This window comes from the organism of the source record quoted next, unplaced genomic scaffold, assembly GCF_019419815.1.
Source record: "Pyrus x bretschneideri cultivar Hongxiangsu unplaced genomic scaffold, Pyrus_bretschneideri_v1 Contig71, whole genome shotgun sequence".
Taxonomy (NCBI): Eukaryota; Viridiplantae; Streptophyta; class Magnoliopsida; order Rosales; family Rosaceae; genus Pyrus; species Pyrus x bretschneideri.
Window position 1 is genome coordinate 1,373,607 of NW_025999811.1, and position 19,210 is coordinate 1,392,816.

General features: G+C 38.0%; 2 protein-coding genes across 12 annotated transcripts; one reads left to right on the plus strand and one right to left on the minus strand.

Annotated features, from left to right (window-relative positions):
* Positions 1–3,257: 3,257 nt before the first annotated feature.
* Positions 3,258–5,773, plus strand: LOC125472702 (F-box/LRR-repeat MAX2 homolog A-like). The gene is given in 2 exon segments (XM_048574451.1): positions 3,258–4,348; positions 4,350–5,773. Coding segments are annotated over 2 exon segments (2,142 nt in total). The 5' UTR covers positions 3,258–3,496; the 3' UTR covers positions 5,640–5,773.
* A 130-nt stretch (positions 5,774–5,903) lies between these two features.
* LOC103959884 (serine/threonine-protein kinase EDR1) lies at positions 5,904–18,489 on the minus strand. 11 transcript variants are annotated; one of them, XM_009372254.3, is made up of 18 exons: positions 18,296–18,489; positions 17,969–18,194; positions 15,630–16,021; positions 14,861–15,064; positions 14,177–14,365; positions 13,720–13,979; positions 13,468–13,587; positions 13,181–13,270; positions 11,984–12,079; positions 11,098–11,190; positions 9,875–9,962; positions 8,472–8,700; positions 7,820–7,943; positions 7,679–7,698; positions 7,393–7,549; positions 6,451–6,739; positions 6,259–6,331; positions 5,904–6,158 (listed from the first exon to the last, which is right to left on the minus strand). In XM_009372254.3, the coding sequence occupies exons 3-18, from the start codon at positions 15,876–15,878 to the stop codon at positions 6,076–6,078; spliced, it is 2,364 nt and encodes a 787-aa protein (XP_009370529.1). In that variant the 5' UTR covers positions 15,879–16,021; positions 17,969–18,194; positions 18,296–18,489; the 3' UTR covers positions 5,904–6,075. The 11 variants fall into 11 exon arrangements, with proteins under 11 accessions (XP_009370529.1, XP_009370530.1, XP_009370531.1 ...); XM_009372255.3 differs by lacking the exon at positions 17,969–18,194 and having other exon boundaries at positions 18,299–18,489; XM_009372256.3 differs by lacking the exon at positions 17,969–18,194 and having other exon boundaries at positions 13,181–13,258.
* Positions 18,490–19,210: the final 721 nt, after the last annotated feature.

Below are 19,210 nucleotides of genomic sequence, written 5' to 3' on the forward strand. Positions count from 1 at the left end.
ACACAGACTAAGGATTTTAGAACTCATTTGAGTGTGTTTTTAAAATGATTGAAAACGTTTTTGGTGTAAATATTTTTTGAAACAACCTTTAGTAAAAATGTTAATAAATCCTGGAAAAGCACTTAAAATGTTTATGGGAAGAAGCACATAATTGATACTTCTTGTAGAAAGCACTTAAAGTGCTTTTGGAACATAAAAACATTTTCTCTAAAAGCTACTTTCAATCATTTTAAAAGCACAACCATACAAGCCCTTAGTCATAATCAGTGGCGAAGCCACATGGGAGCGAGGAGTAGCGGCCGCCACTCCCCTCACCGGAAAACACCACTGGAGAGTTGGGTTTAGCCCCTCCCCTTGTTAGAAAACCGACTGGTGCAAGCTTGTAGCCCCTTTGTTTCCGGTGTTCTGTTTCTATTATGCACAGCAGCAGTAGATTTGGGTTTTTATTTTTTTAAAACGTCCAAGCCAAAATGACGTCGTTTTGGTCCTAGTAAAAAAAAACAAAATTTAAACTAAAACGACGCCATTTTTTATGTTTGAAAGGAAAAATATATATATATATATGGGGGACCGCGCGTCCCCTTCCCTCAGTCCATTCAGCCCCGTGTCCTCCTTTATTGTTTCAGCCTCTCCCATTCGCCAATGAGAGACAGAGAGAGGGCAACTTTGCCCCCAAAATCCCAGTAACCAACACCCAACGAAACGGAAAATTTAGGAAGGTTGATTCCCGTTGGCTTTTTGCAGCCATCACAGCCACTCTTCAGCCACTGAAGTTTGAGCCGCCGGCTTCCAACCTTCAATCAAGGGTAAATTTTTTATTTCCTAAATTTATAATCCCCTAACACTAATTAATTATTTAATACGAATTTCGTTTAATTGGTATAGAATCATATGGTAATGCACTAACAGGCTTATTGATATGATTCTATGATTATTGATATGAAATTATGAAATTATTTTTTAAGGTGAAAAAAATTTGAATTCTTGATTATTAGTTGAATTGATTAGTTGTATTCATATGATTAGTTGAATTGAATTTTTATTTATCGAATAATTTATATGCTTATTGGTATTGATTAATTGAATTATGGTTGGATTAGTTGTTATGCATACTATAGTATAATCTAATCTAGGATTAAGAGTCTAAGATTTTTTTTTTTTCTTTCCATTTTACAGTTACATAATGGAACAATACTATAAGAAACAATGCTTAAATCCTCCTTCAAACATTTCAGGTTGATTAATTATGGAAGACATTACTATATAAAAAGATTTAGTTGTTGCCATTTTTCTTTAACCTTGCACTCTTTTAAGTTCGCCCCTCCCCCGAGAAATCCTGACTTAGCCACTATTCATAATAGAATGTAGGAGAAAAAGTTGCGTGATTTTGAGAATTTGATTATTGGTTCGTAGATATGGGTTTATAGATAAATTTTAATTTTAGTTTTAATTGCATCTTGTCCTAACAGTAATTGTATAATAGGATAAAGAAGACAATTTATATTTAAAAATTAAGTTGGGCGTGGACGAGATTATATGAGTTCAAATAAAAATTTTCAAAATAGAATTGTGTGAATTACCATGGAACTTTTAGTGCTCAATTTATCAAGAGCAGTGTTATGCCCACTCCAATAAGATATTTTTCAGTGTGATAGGAATACGGTCCGATACACCAAAAGTAATAATACAAAGAAAAACTAATGAAAATGGCTTGAAAACTTTGAGTTTTAATGATAAGGACAAAATAAAGAGTAAAATGAATAGTATCATGATTGATTTTTTAGTGTAAAAATGTGGTTTTTCGTTAAAGTGAACAATACCGGGAGCTTTTCGTTAAAGTTCCCATAAAACAATTGGTTGGACATTTGAAGAAATTTTTTCAATCAATTGTATTATGACACTTGGTGAACCGGACTGTGTTTTCAATACACTAACCCTACAACTACATTATATTCTGAATTTGGATCCTCTCCTGAGCAGAAGGTCCGAATCCTGCTGACCAAGGAACACAGACCGTTGGATCAATATCCAATTGCTACAAATAAAGAGACCCTTCTAAAAGTTATAATAATTGTAGCCTTGGTCAGCAGGATTCGGACCCTCTACCCAGAAAGGATCCAAATCCTTATATTCCTACCCTCCGTAACAAGTAAAATAAAAGTCTTTACCACCCACCATTATACTTAAAATAGCCTTATATTCCTACCCTCCATAAAAAGTTAAAAAAAAGTCTTTCCCACCTAACATTATACTTGAAATAGCCCTACATATTTCTTCTTCAATTTTCCTTGCTTTAACAAAAATAACCTGCAACTCCCAAATATCACCATCAGTCCCATCCCCTCAAAATTCCCAGAACAGTCGCACTAGCCCCCTAAACCCCAGCCAAGCCTCCACCAACCACCCCAAATACTCAGCCCAACCGCATCACCACCCCCAAAACCCCATCTCAATGTACCAACACCCACAAAACCACATCGAACTAACATCCAGCGCCTCGCCTCGGTCGCCAACCATCGCAGCACCACCACGTCCACAAAATAGATCCCGGACAACGCAGTTAAGGGTTTAGGTCTGCATGTATATAATTGGGTCTCAATTTTCAATTGGAAAAAATGAGCAACCACCACCATTCATTTGGGCATAAGATTAAAATTAGCATATGCCCACACACTAACATTTTTTTAAAGTTTTCAGAATGGGAAGGAGAGAGGGAGAGAGAGAAAGAGCATGAAATTTTTAATACCAAAGATATGCTAGGATCATATATGGCTGAAGCTTTATTAAATATAAAAGTTGATCAATGCTAAATTAAATTAAGGCCCATGATTTTATTTTTATGATACAAAATTATATTGTCTTTTCACATTTTTTTAGTTCACAAACAGACTTGCGTTAATACATAGTTTAGATGATCTTGGCAACGAACAACTAAAAGTCAAGCCCCATGGAACATAATTTTGAAAAAAAAATCGCATAAATTAAGGAGACATTAAAAGGTTCTTGAAATAGAAAAAGGTTACGACGACTCGTATTTTATTTTAATGAGTACAAAATTTGTTTACTAACGATAATAAATAGAATGGTAAGCATCACTATCTAATTTAATTATGAGCAAAAATGTAGTGCGCATCACCGTCACTTTAGCGGTCAGGAGCAAAAATATTTCCATGAAATGCTACGTGAAGGCTCATATCATGGACGAAAAAGGAGGAATCAGATAGCTGCAAAAGCACAGTACACAATCACATAGATGTTCCGTATCCATAATCCATCCATATCCAAAACCACCACCAAATGACTACGACAAACACTCCTTCTTTATCCACGCGCTCTCACAGCGTGTGCTCTACTCCACTACTGTCTTAACCCCGCCACATAGCAGTAACTCCTCCCTCCGATCCTCCTCTCTTTCCCTCCCTCCTCCTCTCGCTCGTTCCCTCCCTCCGAAGCAAGAGCGGGCCACCGGCAAGCGCGTTGGGGAAATCCCACCGCCATGGCCACCACCATCAACGACCTGCCGGAGGTCATACTATCCGCCATCATCACCTTAGTTTCCGACACCCGGACCCGGAACTCGCTCTCCCTCGTGTGCAAGAAGTTCCGGAGCATGGAGAGGGCCACGCGCGCTTCTCTCACGCTCCGGGGCAACGCGCGCGACCTCCACCGGATCCCGATTTGCTTCACAGCGGTGGACCAGCTCGACCTATCACTCTTATCCCCGTGGGGCCACGCACTGCTCTCCCCCTCCGCCGCCACCACCGACCCTCTCCTCCTCGCCCAGTGCCTCCGTGAAGCCTTCCCATCCGTCACCTCACTCACTGTCTACTCCCGATCTCCCTACACCGTCCAGAACGTCTCCCGTCTGTGGCCGGGATTGCGCCGGGTCAAGCTCGTCCGCTGGCATCAACGGCCCCATTCGCCCCCCGGCGCCGACTTCGTTCCTCTGTTCTCGGAGTGTCAATCCCTCTTGGAGCTCGACTTGTCGGAATTCTACTACTGGACGGAGGACCTCCCGCCGGTTCTGGAAGCCCATCCCAGCGTGGCTCGATCTCTCACCAAGCTCAATCTCTTGACGACGTCGTTTACCGAGGGTTTCAAGGCCAACGAGATCAAATCCATCACGGCGGCGTGTCCCAAACTGCAGCATCTCCTGGTGGCGTGTATGTTCGATCCGAGATACATAGGCTTCGTCGGCGAGGAGGCTCTTTTATCGATCTCCGCCAACTGTCCGGAGCTCAGAGTCCTTCATTTGGTCGATACGACGTCGCTGGCCAACGCCCGCGGCGACCCAAACGACAATGGGTTCACCGCCGAAGACGCGCGGGTCGGGCGCGCGGCGTTAGTACGACTTCTTCTCGGGGCTTCCGCTGCTGGAAGAGTTGGTGCTGGATGTGTGTAACAACGTGAGAGACAGTGGGTTGGCGCTGGAAGTGCTCGGGTCCAAGTGCCCCAGGCTGAGATTGCTCAAGCTGGGCCAGTTCCATGGGATTTGCTCAGCTATTGGGTCCGAGCTCGACGGCATTGCGTTGTGTGCAGGGCTAGAGTCGCTGTCGATTAAGAACTCGGCCGATTTGACGGACATGGGGCTGATTGAGATTGCGAGAGGGTGTTGTAGATTGGCCAAGTTTGAGGTCATTGGATGTAAGAGAATTACGGTTAAGGGGTTGAGGACGATGGCTTGTTTGTTGAAGAAGACTTTAGTGGATGTTGGGATCTCTTGTTGCAAGAACTTGGATGCCGCCGCATCATTGCGGGCTCTGGAGCCCATTCGTGATCGGATTCAGCGCCTGCACATTGATTGCGTATGGGAACAGGAGGATGCTGATGGCTTTGATGGCATTGATTATGGTGGTGGCATTGGGTTGAATCGCAATGGTGATGATGGCGGTGATTACATGGACTTGAATTGGGCGGCTGAGTACGAAAACAGAAGTAGCAAGAAGTGCAAGTTGGGGATGGATGGGGAGTGTTCCTATATGCCACGAAGCAATGGCCATGGCTATGGTGACTGGTCTTGGTATGATGAGACATGGGAGAGGCTGCATTACCTTTCGCTTTGGGTTGGGGTCGGTGAGCTGCTGACTCCATTGCCGTCGGTGGGTCTCAATGATTGTCCCAATCTGGAGGAGATTCACATTCGGGTTGAAGGGGATTGCAGGGGAAAGCACAGACCCACACAGCGAGAATTCGGGTTGAGCTGCCTCGCAGGCTATCTTCGCCTGTCCAAGATGAAGTTGGATTGTGGTGATACAGTGGGTTATGCACTGACTGCCCCGCCGGGACAGATGGACCTTAGCCTCTGGGAGAGGTTCTTCCTGGCTGGGATTGGAAGTTTGTCCCTCAGTGTACTCGACTACTGGCCCCCGCAAGACCGAGATGTAAACCAGAGGAGTCTCTCACTTCCGGCTGCCGGGTTGCTGTCGGAATGTGACACGTTTCGGAAGCTCTTCATCCACGGCACGGCTCATGAACATTTCATGATGTTCCTTGTGAGAAATAACAACCTCAACTTGAGGGATGTGCAGCTGAGAGAGGACTACTATCCGGCACCCGAAAACGAAATGAGTACGGAGATGAGAGTGGATTCGTGTTGTCGATTCGAAGATGCACTCAACAGGCGCCCAATCCTCGATTGAAAAATAAAACTAATGCGACCTAGTTTATGAAATCGGAGAGGAAGAATGTAAGGAGTTCTGAACTTCTTGTTCATGCCTCACTCTTATCGTTTTCAATTTTCCATCGAATAATATCTTGTCATCCTTTTGCCAAACTGTTTACTAACATGAACAAAGTTTTTGCACACGTGTCATAATGTAATTAGTCTTTAAGAAGGAACAACTGCTTGCTAATCCGTCGTCTGCAAGAAGGACTGACCCTTAACATGTAAGTAGTCGAAAGTATTTTCGGAAGTCGGAAGTCGAATAAAAAAGCTGAGTTGCAGCAAAACATCGGAGGATGCAAAATTAAAAGCACAAAAAAGGATGAGAAATTGACAACAGCATACACCTTAAAGCCGAGAATACAAAGTGAAAACCTCTACCATGTTTTCTATACACAAGAAACAAGATTGTATCAGCAAAGTGAGTATTCGCAGTCTAACAACCGGGAGAGTATGTCCTCGCAGCTCGGTCGATCCTGCGGTTCCGTCCAACAATCTGTACAAAAATGCAATGTGTCAGATCGGAAGCCCGATTATGCACGAAAAATGTATAAAGCTCTGGACATTTTTTTCATTAAGGTTAAGCAATTGATTACCCGAAATAAGCCTGCCTAGCGGACCATCAGGGATCTCCAGTCGGGAACCTTCATTCGCAACAGCGTAAACTACCTGAATAGAAGAAAGCTAAAGTTCACCCCAAAAGTTTCTAGCTTTCTCAAAATGCTAGATGGTTGGATTATACTAGCTACATGTCCGGAACAAGAACGAAAATAGTATATCTTACTGACCCTCTCTGGTGGAACGCCTTCCCACGGTCTATTTAGAGTGCAGAGCTCCCACATTAACACCCCAAGGCTGAAAATATCACATTTTTCGGTGAAGGGTTCATTTCGAATAAGCTCAGGTGCCATCCATTCCGGAGTTCCTGCAGACGACGAGTCCTTCATGTTTGTCTCAGACATTATTCTTGAGAGTCCAAAGTCACAGAGCTTGACAGTCCAGTGCTTATTCACGAGACAATTTGCACTTTTTAGATCACGATGAACTATCTTCATCCGGTGCATGCACATCAACCCCCTTCAGTTGCAAACAAAAGATTCCAGTCACTACTTATCAATACTAAAACATAAAATTAAGCAAATTTATCTGATTCTTTTACTTGAATGTATAGGCGGCGCTGAGGCGTTTGGATAATGATAATGATCCTATATACAGATTAAGTTACATTACACGGAACTCTCACGAAACGCCAAATTCTGAGTTCATTCTATTACGACCTTGAATTATACCTAGCTTACAGAATCTTCTATCTTACACATACTAAGAAGTCATGCAAACTGAGATGACATAAGATCAAATTGGTTTTGTATTGCAGTGTTAAACGTTTGGAGACAAACATAAGGAATTTCAAACCTCCAAAAAACAAAGTACAGAAACATTTCAAGCATTTGCCAACATATAGGACCTAACCGCCTTAATCAGAACGATAACATGTCGATAGTCTTGTCAGACTGTCTACGATACTGTCAGTTTCAGAGCTAAAGAAGTTCATCTATTAGCAGCTGGTAATTCTAAATTTACGAACCAAAAGCCATAGATGGTGGAAACACATGTCAGTTCTCTTTAGGGTTCAAATAAATATAAAGAAGAACATGAACCAACAAATTTATGTCCTATCAAAAAACGTGGAGTGAAAAATATTTCATAGATCATGGATGGAGTGAACAGACCTGCATATGTCACGCAACATCCTTAGTCTTTTTCGCCAGCTAAGCTTCTTCTTCTGGCCACTCAAATGAATCAAATAATACAAAGATCCCATCTCCATGTATTCTGTAACCATTGATAAGCGTGGAGGCTTTGTGCATGCACCCAAAAATAGAATAACTGCAGAAAACATCACGGTAAATTCCACAGCAGTATAAAATAAAGAAAATGTGTACTATCTACTATATCTCCAACGTATAAAACCATAGACAAAGGAAAAATGGAAAGTATAATCAGAACAGAAAGTACCATTAGGATGCCGAAGACGACTGGATACCCACGTGCAAAAGAAATGTAGAACACATTAGAAAAATATAGGATAAAAAAGTAAAACCTGCAGCAGAAAGAAAATAAAAACAATACAATAATCAAGGTATCTGTGAGAAATACCTAAGAATGGATATCTCATTGCAGAAGTCTTCCATGTTTTCAGCAGTTAGGTCTTGCTCTAAGAAAACCTTTATTGCAACATCTGTTCCATTCCAAACACCTCGAAAGACTTCTCCAAAGAACCCTAAATGTAGAAGCAACCGAAAAAGCTCAATCAATTAGAACTGTATTTTTAATTTTTCAGAATGGAAAACTTAGATGCTTTTCCAAGGAAAGAGGAGCTTCACAGCCTGAAATTCAGAAGCTTTCTCAGGGACTTGCCAGGGTTTTAAGGAGCATACTTTTCTACAGAAGGACCAAAATCCAATTACGTTTTGGTAAACAATTGGGAAAATGGGTATTTCATCCCCCTATGTCTTTTTTATCTAATGATGACTCGATGATTTGTAATAGTAAAAAGAATTCTTTGATATTGAAAAAAAAAAAATAGAAACAATATTGCTGACAAACACGAATTTCTTTCACAACAAACTCATATTTCTTTGCTAGCCCATTGTGAGGCTTTAGCACACTTCCTCCACCCCTAATGTAGAAAATATCGTTTGTTCAAAAAAAAAAAACTCAAAATTTTCACCTCAGGAAATAGATGGGGTTCTCACTTATCAAGCCCACAGCAGAGTGAAGTACTGTATGTTACACAAGTGATACTTACCTATTCCAACACGAGTTCCAACAGTCAATTCTGAGTAATCAATATTCCATTCCTGGTAAGGCAATAGAGGCTTATTATCAAATGTGGCAGATTCAAGAATTCTGTTCCATGTTAAGACCAATTCATCATTTGTCGCAAACTCTGAAGGTCCTATTCTAGCAGATGTTTGACTCCTATACTGATGTGGAGATGAAGGTAATGAAATTGCTTTTTGAGAACTGATTTGGTCCTGGTGAAGCAAACATAAAGCAATCTTCAATCAGAAAATTCACGACAATCATCTAAAGAAAAATTTAAAGCCCAAAACAACATTAATTGCTTCATTATAAATTCTTGAAAACTTTAAAGCCCAAAACTAGCAATATTCTTAAATCTTAGAGTATAATGATAATTAAAATATGAGCGCTAAAGTTGTTAGTATTTGACACTTGGAAATCATCCACATCTACCCAATATGCAAGGTACACATGAGAAACAAGACCAATGATAATGGAAATTTTAGAGTCAAAATTAGAATTTCTTAAGAAAATGGAATTTAATTAACTTGTGTTGCCTATCGAATGCATCTCTTTCATTCACCTAGGAGTGGGAGAGTAGTCAAGAAAAGTTGTTTGTTAGATATTTCTTATTTAGAGTTACAGTCCACTTCATATTCTTTTATGGATTATATTCATTATTATTATTTATTTTAATCCCATCACCAACATTACATTGACTTTAAGGTTACCCACCAGTTGTAAACTAAAAATCACGTTCCCTTGTAAGATTGATTAGGAATGTGTAAGTTTTGTTACCTTTAGGCTTTACATACATTACTATATGAAGTAACAGGTAGATTCAATGTAGGGCGATCAGCAAGACTAGAGAACTAATCAGAAAAGGGGTTATTTACAACATTATGGAATAAAGATACAGGAGTAGCTGTACATTGGATGTGGAAGCAATGCAAAGAGTTCACGAGGAGGTTATAAATGGGTAGAGGAGATCACAATGCAAGTCATTGCAACTGGATTGTTAGATGTAAGAACAAGGTCAGTCCAAAATTTCATGCACCTGATGACTGGGAAACAAGACTTCATTCTAATATGTATATATAAGCACAGACACACATTAATACGTTAATCTATACAATTCCATATTGCAGGGTTTAAGAATTTACTATACATCCAGAATTTTAAACTACTAGCAAAGATGTTACACCAAAATAACAAGCATATATAAATCCACCGGCCAGGTGATCAGACTCAAAGCCCAAAATAATGAAACTAAGTAAACACTCAAAATCAAAAAACAAACAAAAAGTGCAGTCATCCAGTTGACTATCCTACCTTCAGAACACAACCATTAAACCATTGATTTCCAATAGACAACATATTTTCTGTTACTGCAATGAAGAAACGTACATTTTTCTGAAGACCGGATCTGTCATCATCACCTTGCTCTCTCAAAAGACGATTCTGCTTCAATGTTTCATTCATTGCTCGTACAGCCCTATATAATTCATTAGATTCATAGTTTATTAATTGTATAAACATCCAAAATAAGATAAAATAACATTCTCTTTATGGTCCATCCGATTTGGACATAATTCTCAAGTTAGAATTATGGGTGCCTCCACATGAACAATATACTAGATGCCAAATATTCACATGAAACAAATTTTTATAACCTGGCCAGAGATAATATTTACAAGGAACTTGGGTTAAGAACAAAAACTGGCCACTAACTTCTCCAAATTAGTTACACAGAACTAAGTGTACTAATTTTATTTGATCATTCAAGCAAAAAATTTCTCTCACATCACTTAAAGATTTTCTAAATAACCTGCAGAGTAAACTTTTTTTATTGACAGGAAATGAGGATATTGAAGAAAGTGAGAAATCAGGTATAAAGCATGATGGGAGTTACTACAAGCAACGTCACACTAAACCTTACCAACCAGAGCAAAACAAGAACCACTTAACACAAAAACATTAGACCAGCCAAGATAGATCACACTAGGTATATGTGAAACAAGAAAACTAATTTTCATGATAAAAGAAAACAAAAAGTAGACATGATTGCAGTGATTTGCTACTGTATCAGCTCCAGGTACTGTACAATGTTAGTCATCATTTCTGTGATGCTGGAACTCAAAAATAACGTGTTAACGAGGCAATTGTCCACAATCCACACAACATCATTTGCCTGATGGCGATTTCTCATGGCTCCTCACATTAGGAAGCACCTCAGAGTGCCAGAGCTCTAAAAATATAATGTTTTATTGACCTATTGCCATTTAATTGAATCATGGGTCCTCTGTCTGATATAACTTTCAGATACTTTCAACAAATACTTACCCCCTAATAAAAGACTCGTGCACTGTGAAATTGATCATAAGAACCACAATCAAATACAAAGATGAGAAACACATTCTAACAGTATAAGAATTATATAACGAGGAAAAAGGTATAATAATAACCAAGATTTTTTCTTTTCAAAAATAACAAATAAACTGAAATGAAAGATGCCAAAATATTTCTACAAAGGGAAAAATATCAGTTTACCCACAAGGGAGTAGTTATGTGAAATTGACAAATTATATGAAGCAAAGACTTCTTTTGAAAATAATGAAATAAACATCAACCTTGCGATATCATCGCCAATCTCTGGAGTAATGCTCATGCTTCTTCTTCTTAATCTGCGAGCTTCTGACGTTGATGCACCATCTGACCTGTACCTACAATCAATTGAAGACAAGTTTAAGACCACATGTATATATTTCTTAAAGATGTGTAGATTGAGCTGTGAAAGAAACATCGTATACAAGCTAAAACAAAAAATAATCACACACAAAATTACCCAATACTAAATTCAGCAGACAATGTAACATCAACCTGTTAGGTATGCAACTAGTTGAGCACGTTATACTTCTATATCAATAAGTTATCTCCAAATGGCCAAGTACGGTTGGTGAAGATTAAAGTCCGATAGTATAGAGCAGAAGAGACAATGAGTGGAGTATAATGAACAATTTAACAAAAAAGATAATGACATTATGGGAATGGAAGCATTAACTTTTATATCTGAAGTCATTTCCAATGGGTTTTTACTTTTCATTTGCATTCAACTGAAGCCCTCAGGTCAAGGAGGGAGCAATTTTGTATACTATCTTTTTTTGGCCTGACTGAATAAACAGGGATAGCTTTTTGGCCCCAGGCTTAGTTTGGGTTAAGTGATTATGTAATGTCTATAAGACATATATGGCCAAAGGTCATAGGCCTAGTTTGACCCTATAAATTGCACCCGCTGCATTGTCATTTGTAGGATACAATTCCATTCGAACCATTCCCCACCCAATCTTGTAAACATGAAAATAATAAGGAAATCAATACTGTTCGTTGTTAAGGAATAAGACCTCAATTCATATCCACTGCCTCAGCGCACAATAAACTTGTGGATTATTCAGTAAACCATCCATCAAAAGGTTTATTTTATACAAAGGGGTGTAATAGGATCGACAGATATAAAACCTTGAGGTAGGCATGTCATCAGCATAATCTCTAAAAGATTTCCTATCACCACTGAGCATAGACCGCCCACGTGCTCGGAATGAAGGATGCTCTGGACTGAAAAACAAGAAAGAGTTGCAATGACATTGCTTAAAGAGTAAAAGGTGAGTCTAGACCAACTTTGGACATGGGCTAGTAAATAATATCATGGAAAATCATAGACTGGCTAAAGAACCAAAAAGTATCTGACCTGAAAATTTATGTTGTGCAAGCATTTCTATGAGCATTCTATTAATATACAATGGCACCAAAAAGCTAAATCTTGATTCACAAGAACATTATCCATCCTAAATATAACTGGAAAAATGGAAACTGTCACCATTGCTATAGACCATGTAGTCCATCAAGAAGTCGGTACCTTATTGGCATTAATGGGAGATTAAACCATCAAAACTACTCGAATGATAGGGAAATTCACAGTCAACTTTTTCTTATTCTTTTCGTCTTGAAAGATAGCATAGAGATAATGGTATACATGATGTTAGTATTGTTGTCATCTATCCAGAGAAATGCACCCAGAAGAGTGCCGCACATAAGCAACACAGATACAGACAACACACAAACCATCTGACATAAGTAACATGAAAATTCCATCTCTAGCTCCAGGCCTCTCTAACTTGAACATTGTTAAGAAGCATTTTATGTACAGTATGCCAAGGTCTTACAAAAAGCCATCTGTAAACAAGAGGACAGACTAAAAGATGCATTGAAATACAACTAAAACCACAGCTGGAGCAGACTATATTATGCTAAAGATATGACAACTTTTTGAGAGAGAAAGGTATCACATTCTGAAAAAAAATAAATAAATAAAGTTTTGGCATCCGGAACAAAAAGTTTATCACTTCACTTCACTTATCAATACATAAATTCTACAGAAGAATTACTAGGGAACCAGTTTGAGTTTATTGTCAAAAGTAGCTTGTATAATGTCATTTTTCTCTAGTCCCTTACATAAGACAACTCAGTAAAGTCAAGTTCCTACTGGTCAAATCATCACACAATGCAAAAATAAAAATAAAAATGGAGCTGCTATGATCCTAGATCCGTACCAAAACATGATTTATCATCATGAACTATGGGAGTTTTGAATCTTTAAAACTTACAAAATTAAACTTGAAAGACAACTTTTAAAAAATACGTTAGGATGAATAAAACCTTGAACTAGCGGTCCGCTGTTCAGCAATGGCCTTCCTCCGACTACGCCGCCAAAATGTAGTTGCAATGTTGGGTTCACTATGTGAAAAACTGAGGGATTAAAAAAGTAACTCAATAACAGACAACTCATAGTCCCATGCATTTGAGAGTTTACAAATCAAGAAAATGCCAAGCAATAGGACAAACTTAATGAGAAGAAGGAAAAAAACGGACGCAATGGGAATGGTCATGCAAAAAGTCATTTTGAGACTAGAGTTTTACTTGTCAAGACAGGAAACGTAAATCACCTCAGTTTTCTATCAATGGAGGTAATAGGTCGCAACATTATATTTTGTAATGAGGGACCTTGTGCATTTGAGGGCACATCAAATCTACCTCGGAACTGAGGACTATCATCTTTTTCAGCACTGCAACGGAAAAAATGTGAAACACCTAAGTTTTCTTTGTAGCACATGCTTGCAACAAAAACATCAATCATTACAGGTTCCAAATTTCTATTTCTACACAAATTTAGGATTTTACAAACCGCATCAGCTAACCTGTCAGGATCCATTCTCTCTGAGAATCCATATAGAGGACTGTTCGGTTCTAGTGGTGAATCACACGAGTCGTTCTCTGCACTATCACTCTCCCCTGCTGCAGAAATATGGGTCATAAATATTGCTTTGGTTGATCGGGGTAACAGCTGCCCAGGAAACCGCATCAGGTCGACCAATAGTTCAACAGAGTTCAACACAACGACCACAGACATATGCTTGTATGAATCTACACACTCAACGACTCCATCAATAGGCAAACCCTGATACAAAAAGAAACACAAGGAGCAAAAGGCAGCATTTCAGATTTCAGCGCTAATCATGATTAAGAATAATAAGAACTTATATCATATAATTGACAATTTTTTTATCATTTGGATGGAAACCGTATAATATCCATGGGGAAAAAAAATCAATTAACTAGAACAGTTAAACACCATCAAATAAATGATAAGCTTACCACCATTAGCCTACTTTCAAGACCTACAGTGTCTGCTAGAACTTTGAATAAGATTGCTCTAGGACGGCATGAACCATGTTTTATTTGCCCCAAAAGTTGGACTCCTCGATTCTCAAACATGTGGGAGGTTTCTTCAAGTGCAACTTGTCCTGGACTTTCTGCATTTGGCCGCTTATAAAAATCTGAAACCTGCGTAGGCATTGCAAACGAAGTTAAGTCAACGTCCTAATGATCTTAACATGTCCTAAGTTATTAATCAAAGAAATCACAAGCAGTGCTTATGAAAAACTTGACCCAGTAAGCGCCTGATAAGCAGCATATGGTCTATATCAGTATAGCAGCAGAATTGACTAACATCAGGTTTTAGATAACACAGATTCTATGATTCATATCTCATGGATGTTTATTTATACGTGTAACTGAAGAAGTTATGTGGAATAGGCAAAGAAATTGTAGCCTAAGTCCAGAACCAGGTAGCATATCTACATGGCATTGTGATTCATATTATGATCATAAAAAAGTAGAAATAGTAAAACACGTAAGTGGCAGTCTTTGACAGTTGAAATCATTAGATGTAAGGCATAAAGAAATTAATCAAACAGACAAAATAAGATCAAAATGGAGAAAGAGTGTGTACTCAAGGTAACTTCAATATAGATCCAGAAAAACATATGAATTACTCACCAATCCAGCAATCTTTTTTATCATTGCAGCTGGATTTGCGTTCAATCCTTTCACCAGAGCCACAATCAGTTGCTTCAGCATGGACACCTTTTTGTCCTTTGTAGTATCTACAAGAATGACATCGGCTCTCAAACCCTCTGCTTCAAGAGCATGAAGCTCATCAAGAGTAGGAATATCATCATAGATCTCCTTGAGCCTTTTCTCCTGTATATTGTCAGATTTAGTCAATTGAAATGATCAAATCTCAACCACAGTGGACAAGTGAAAACAAATCAAAATAAGTAAAGCCAATGATAATTACAAGTGAATGCTACACCATCTCAACAACACTAAATTAGAAATATGTTGATAATGCTTTACTTATCTGCATATGTACATCTACTCTTTGAATAAGCGAGTGATGTACTTAAGATTTCTTGTCATTTTGAAGGGAAGGAAAAATTAATCAAAATGTTTCTTTGAAGTAGTTTTAAAGTGTGCACGTGAACAGACAACACATGTACAACTGCACCTAAAACTTCCAAATTTTTATTCTGTCAAATCAAACCTTTCCTTGAGCCCAAAAAAATCCGATTGTATAGATATTTGAAGTACAATATAAAAAAACAAAAAGGACATGGCATTTTGTTTACTGCCACAGTCATCTCTGTTCTAACATCAATCAGACAAGATGTGACGGGAAGCAAGAATAAGAACAGAAATTTTTTTTTTATCAATGATTCAACAAAAAGAAAATAACAATTAAGTATAACCAACAATTAATTCTCACCGGAATGACAGAATAGAAACCATTGGGGATCGGTTCTAAGAGCATTCCAGTTTGCCAAACTACTTGTGACGCCTTCTGAGATGACAACACATATTGGTTCGAACTTCTAGGTGATTCAGTATTACTCAATGATTCTTCTTGGGATCCTAAAGAAACAGATCCAAATTTGTCCACGAAATCTGAAGGCCACCACGATGCTTTTGGAGGCCCTTGCTCTGCTGGCCCTCTATCGTCTTGTGTCTCCTCCATGTCTTTAAATATCTGAAATTTAAAACCATTTCGCCCCCACTTCCTACCCCATAAAAGATGTCTTTAACCTAACAGCATTCCTTACAAAAGAACGAGTTCCAAAATTCAATTGAATGACTTCTTCAAGCTGGAGGTCATAAGACCTGCAAAATACATGAAGCGTCAAAATTTTCCATCAGAGAAAAGGCAATTTAAAAGTAAAATATCACAGATCACTATAGAATGGCATGACGGTCTTCAGAAGAAAACAGCAAAAGTCTAGCGGAATATACAAGAAAAATGAAATCTCATTCAAGCAAGAGTTTGTCAAAATCATGTAAAATTGCAAAAGTACAAAAATATTTCCATGATGGTAAACTACAAGTAAACAGAAATGCATAGCAGCAAAAGCAAGGATATGTACATTTCAAGTTCGCCGCTCAGTCTCACCCTTTTATATCACTATAGTAGGTGAACCAAAACAGATATTAAACATCTCTAGTTACGGATCTCACTTGTTGAAAGAAAATTGAGAAAAGTAAACAACTAGTTCAACTCTCATAAATTATCTTTCTTGATATTTATATTTTGCAACTCTCCTCAAAAAATATTTATATTTTGCGACCACAAATCACCAAAGAAATAATGGTTTTTTTTTTCTCAAATTAATTAGAAAAATTTGTACAATTAAAATAAAATAAAATGTAAAGTATTTGATGATAGTTTTAGCATAGCAAAAAGATCAAAAGTCACTATTTAGTGGAGTAAGGATGTCTGGTGTCGGGCACAAGACTTTACATGTGCCCCCAACCTAAATTCTATGTTAGTAAGTAAAACATTCATCTTAAATTTGATATTTTTCGCAATCCTGTTTTCTTTTTTCAAACTTCATGTGTCTTCCTTGATTGGGACTTAATAAAGAAAAGTGTCGTATTTGAGTGGGACATAATATGTGCTCTACTTTACATGTGCTTGCTGCTCACACCTAGACACATCAACCCAAAAACAAAAAATAGCAAAAGATTGCCATAATAAGAAATGAAGGTAGCTGTTTTCATCAGAGAAGTGTTGATAGGTGGGGAGAGCTAATGGAGTGGGATAACTTGGGAAGGTAGTAGAATGCCAACTAGCTAGATGGATTCACGAAATTGACAAATTTGCCTTAAATAGGCAGAATATCTGGGTTTTGTTTTTTAAGTTTCAATACTTCTTTACAATATCTATGAACATTCAAATACTTCAACAACCAGCCATTGGAGGAACTTCATCTTTACACTATTTAGTGAACTCATATTACAATTATTAAAATTCCATAGTCATGATACTACAATAGCTAGTTAAAATTTCAGAATAAACTAACATACGCTTACGATTTTATTCAAGCGCTTTCATAAATTTTAATGGTAAATCGCACCATTACTCCATAATTGTTACTAAATTAGTATAACATTCAACTAAAAATCAGCATAACACTTCAAAATCATCCTTCACGCACTTCAAAAATCATCCAAAAAGCCTCCATCTTCTGCTACAATTTCCGCCCGTTTTTGTCCAACTTAACATCTAGACCAATCAACTTCCTATTCAACTAACTATTTATCACCTCAAATTTTAACACACGTAGAAGATCAAGAGAAATACTGGAAGCAATCAGCAAAACTAAACACTTTCCCAAGCCACATCAACAGCAATGAATACATGAGTGAAAGCAACCAACATATATAGCCAGCCATCTGCTGTGCATCCAAACATACCTTCTAGGGTTATACCTCAAATGAAATTGAACGCAATTAGCAATAACACTAAATACTTTACCAAGTCACACAAGTAATACACTCTCAATGATGCATCAATTAAAAAAAGTCAAACCCCTCAATTTTAGACATCTATAGCATGGCGATGCTTTGTTTCTCAGTATCCAATCCCTCAGGTCGCACACATTGGCACCAAACAAGTGCATATTATTTTTTGGTGGGCGGAAGTACCTCTCCAAAATCACCATTTCAAGAGAAACCGTGTCATAACCTATATTTCCTACTCAAAATCAGTTTTTGTCTTGCATTCAATCTCACAAACAAACCCTCAGCACACAAACAGTTGGATTTTCTCACCTGGGCCAGACCAATCTCCATTAGGTGAAGAGGTCTCTGATAACCACCATGTCCACAATCTCAAACATGTACTTCAAATTCAAATTACTTCAAAGAGACCTAATTCCACAATGCTCCTCCTCAGTCACTCCAAATCGCAAATTCGGCTAACCCCGCATTTTTCTACACGAAATCTAAATCTAGCTCCCACTAATCCACCAACACACGATTCGACATCTCACTAACACTGAAATTCAACCATTTCACAATTTTCACAGAAACAATGCAGGATCAAGAAACCAAGACGAATCGCAACAAAACAAAATTGAAACGAAAGCAAGAATTTACCACCAGCAGATCCGAGCATTTGAATCCCAGTCCCCTCTTTGATGCAGTAGCATTTGAATCTCAATTCCTCCTCATCTCGTATCGTCCCCGACGTCAAACCCTCACAGATTCCAGAAGAAGAAACCAAATTTGTGTACCTGTGTAGACGACGAATACGTAGAGAGTGATGTGAGCGAAATCAAGGATTCAAGAGAAACCTCTCTGCGATATATATAGGCTCTTGAAGGGGTGGGATGGGGAGATGAGGGACCCCCATTTTAGCAAAGATGGGGATGATGCGGGGAGCCGTCCGATCTCTTTAAATTAGATCGTGCGGCTGGGACTAAACAATCTCATTGGCCTGATCTGGATACCAAAAACACGCTTGAAAGATCCTCTTCCTTGTGAACAGAAGACTCTCGTCGATGAAAAGCCGGTCACATTTTCAATCGACCCGATCGAGAAAGCAATGGAATTCAAATTCCAGAGGCAATACCAACTGGGTTCCGGTTCGAAGGGTTCAACTATTTGGGTTTTTTTTTTCTTTTCTTTTTTACAAATCCAAACGTGAAAACTCATTGGATTATGATTGGAATTGGTTTAGAATTTTGTTTTCTGAAACTCTTAAATTTCAGTTAAATTCAATTATTTTCGACTTACATCAATAGATTTTCAATAAATTTTGTGAATATTCTCACTCTACCGATTAAATATTAGAAAAACTTTTACATTTCTTCTAAATTTGAATATCTTTTCAAATTTCTTTTTACTATCATTTTTATGTAAAGTAATCGATATGATATTGATATCGATATATCAATACATATTCACAAATTTACATGTTTATACCAATATTTTTAATACTAAGTGTTACGTATATATTGGTTTCTAAATAAGAAAATTAATGAAAATGAATGAAAAATTTTGAGTTTTATC

Bases quoted from the DNA above. Each gene is read 5' to 3' on its own strand.
- LOC103959884 (XM_009372255.3), bottom strand. From the start codon at position 15,878: ATGGAGGAGACACAAGACGATAGAGGGCCAGCAGAGCAAGGGCCTCCA. The intron at 15,065-15,629 runs GTGAGAATTAAT...GACAATATACAG, and splicing joins GTTTCTATTCTGTCATTCCG to GAGAAAAGGCTCAAGGAGAT. The intron at 13,271-13,467 runs GTGATTTACGTT...TTAATCCCTCAG, and splicing joins TCCATTGATAGAAAACTGAG to TTTTTCACATAGTGAACCCA.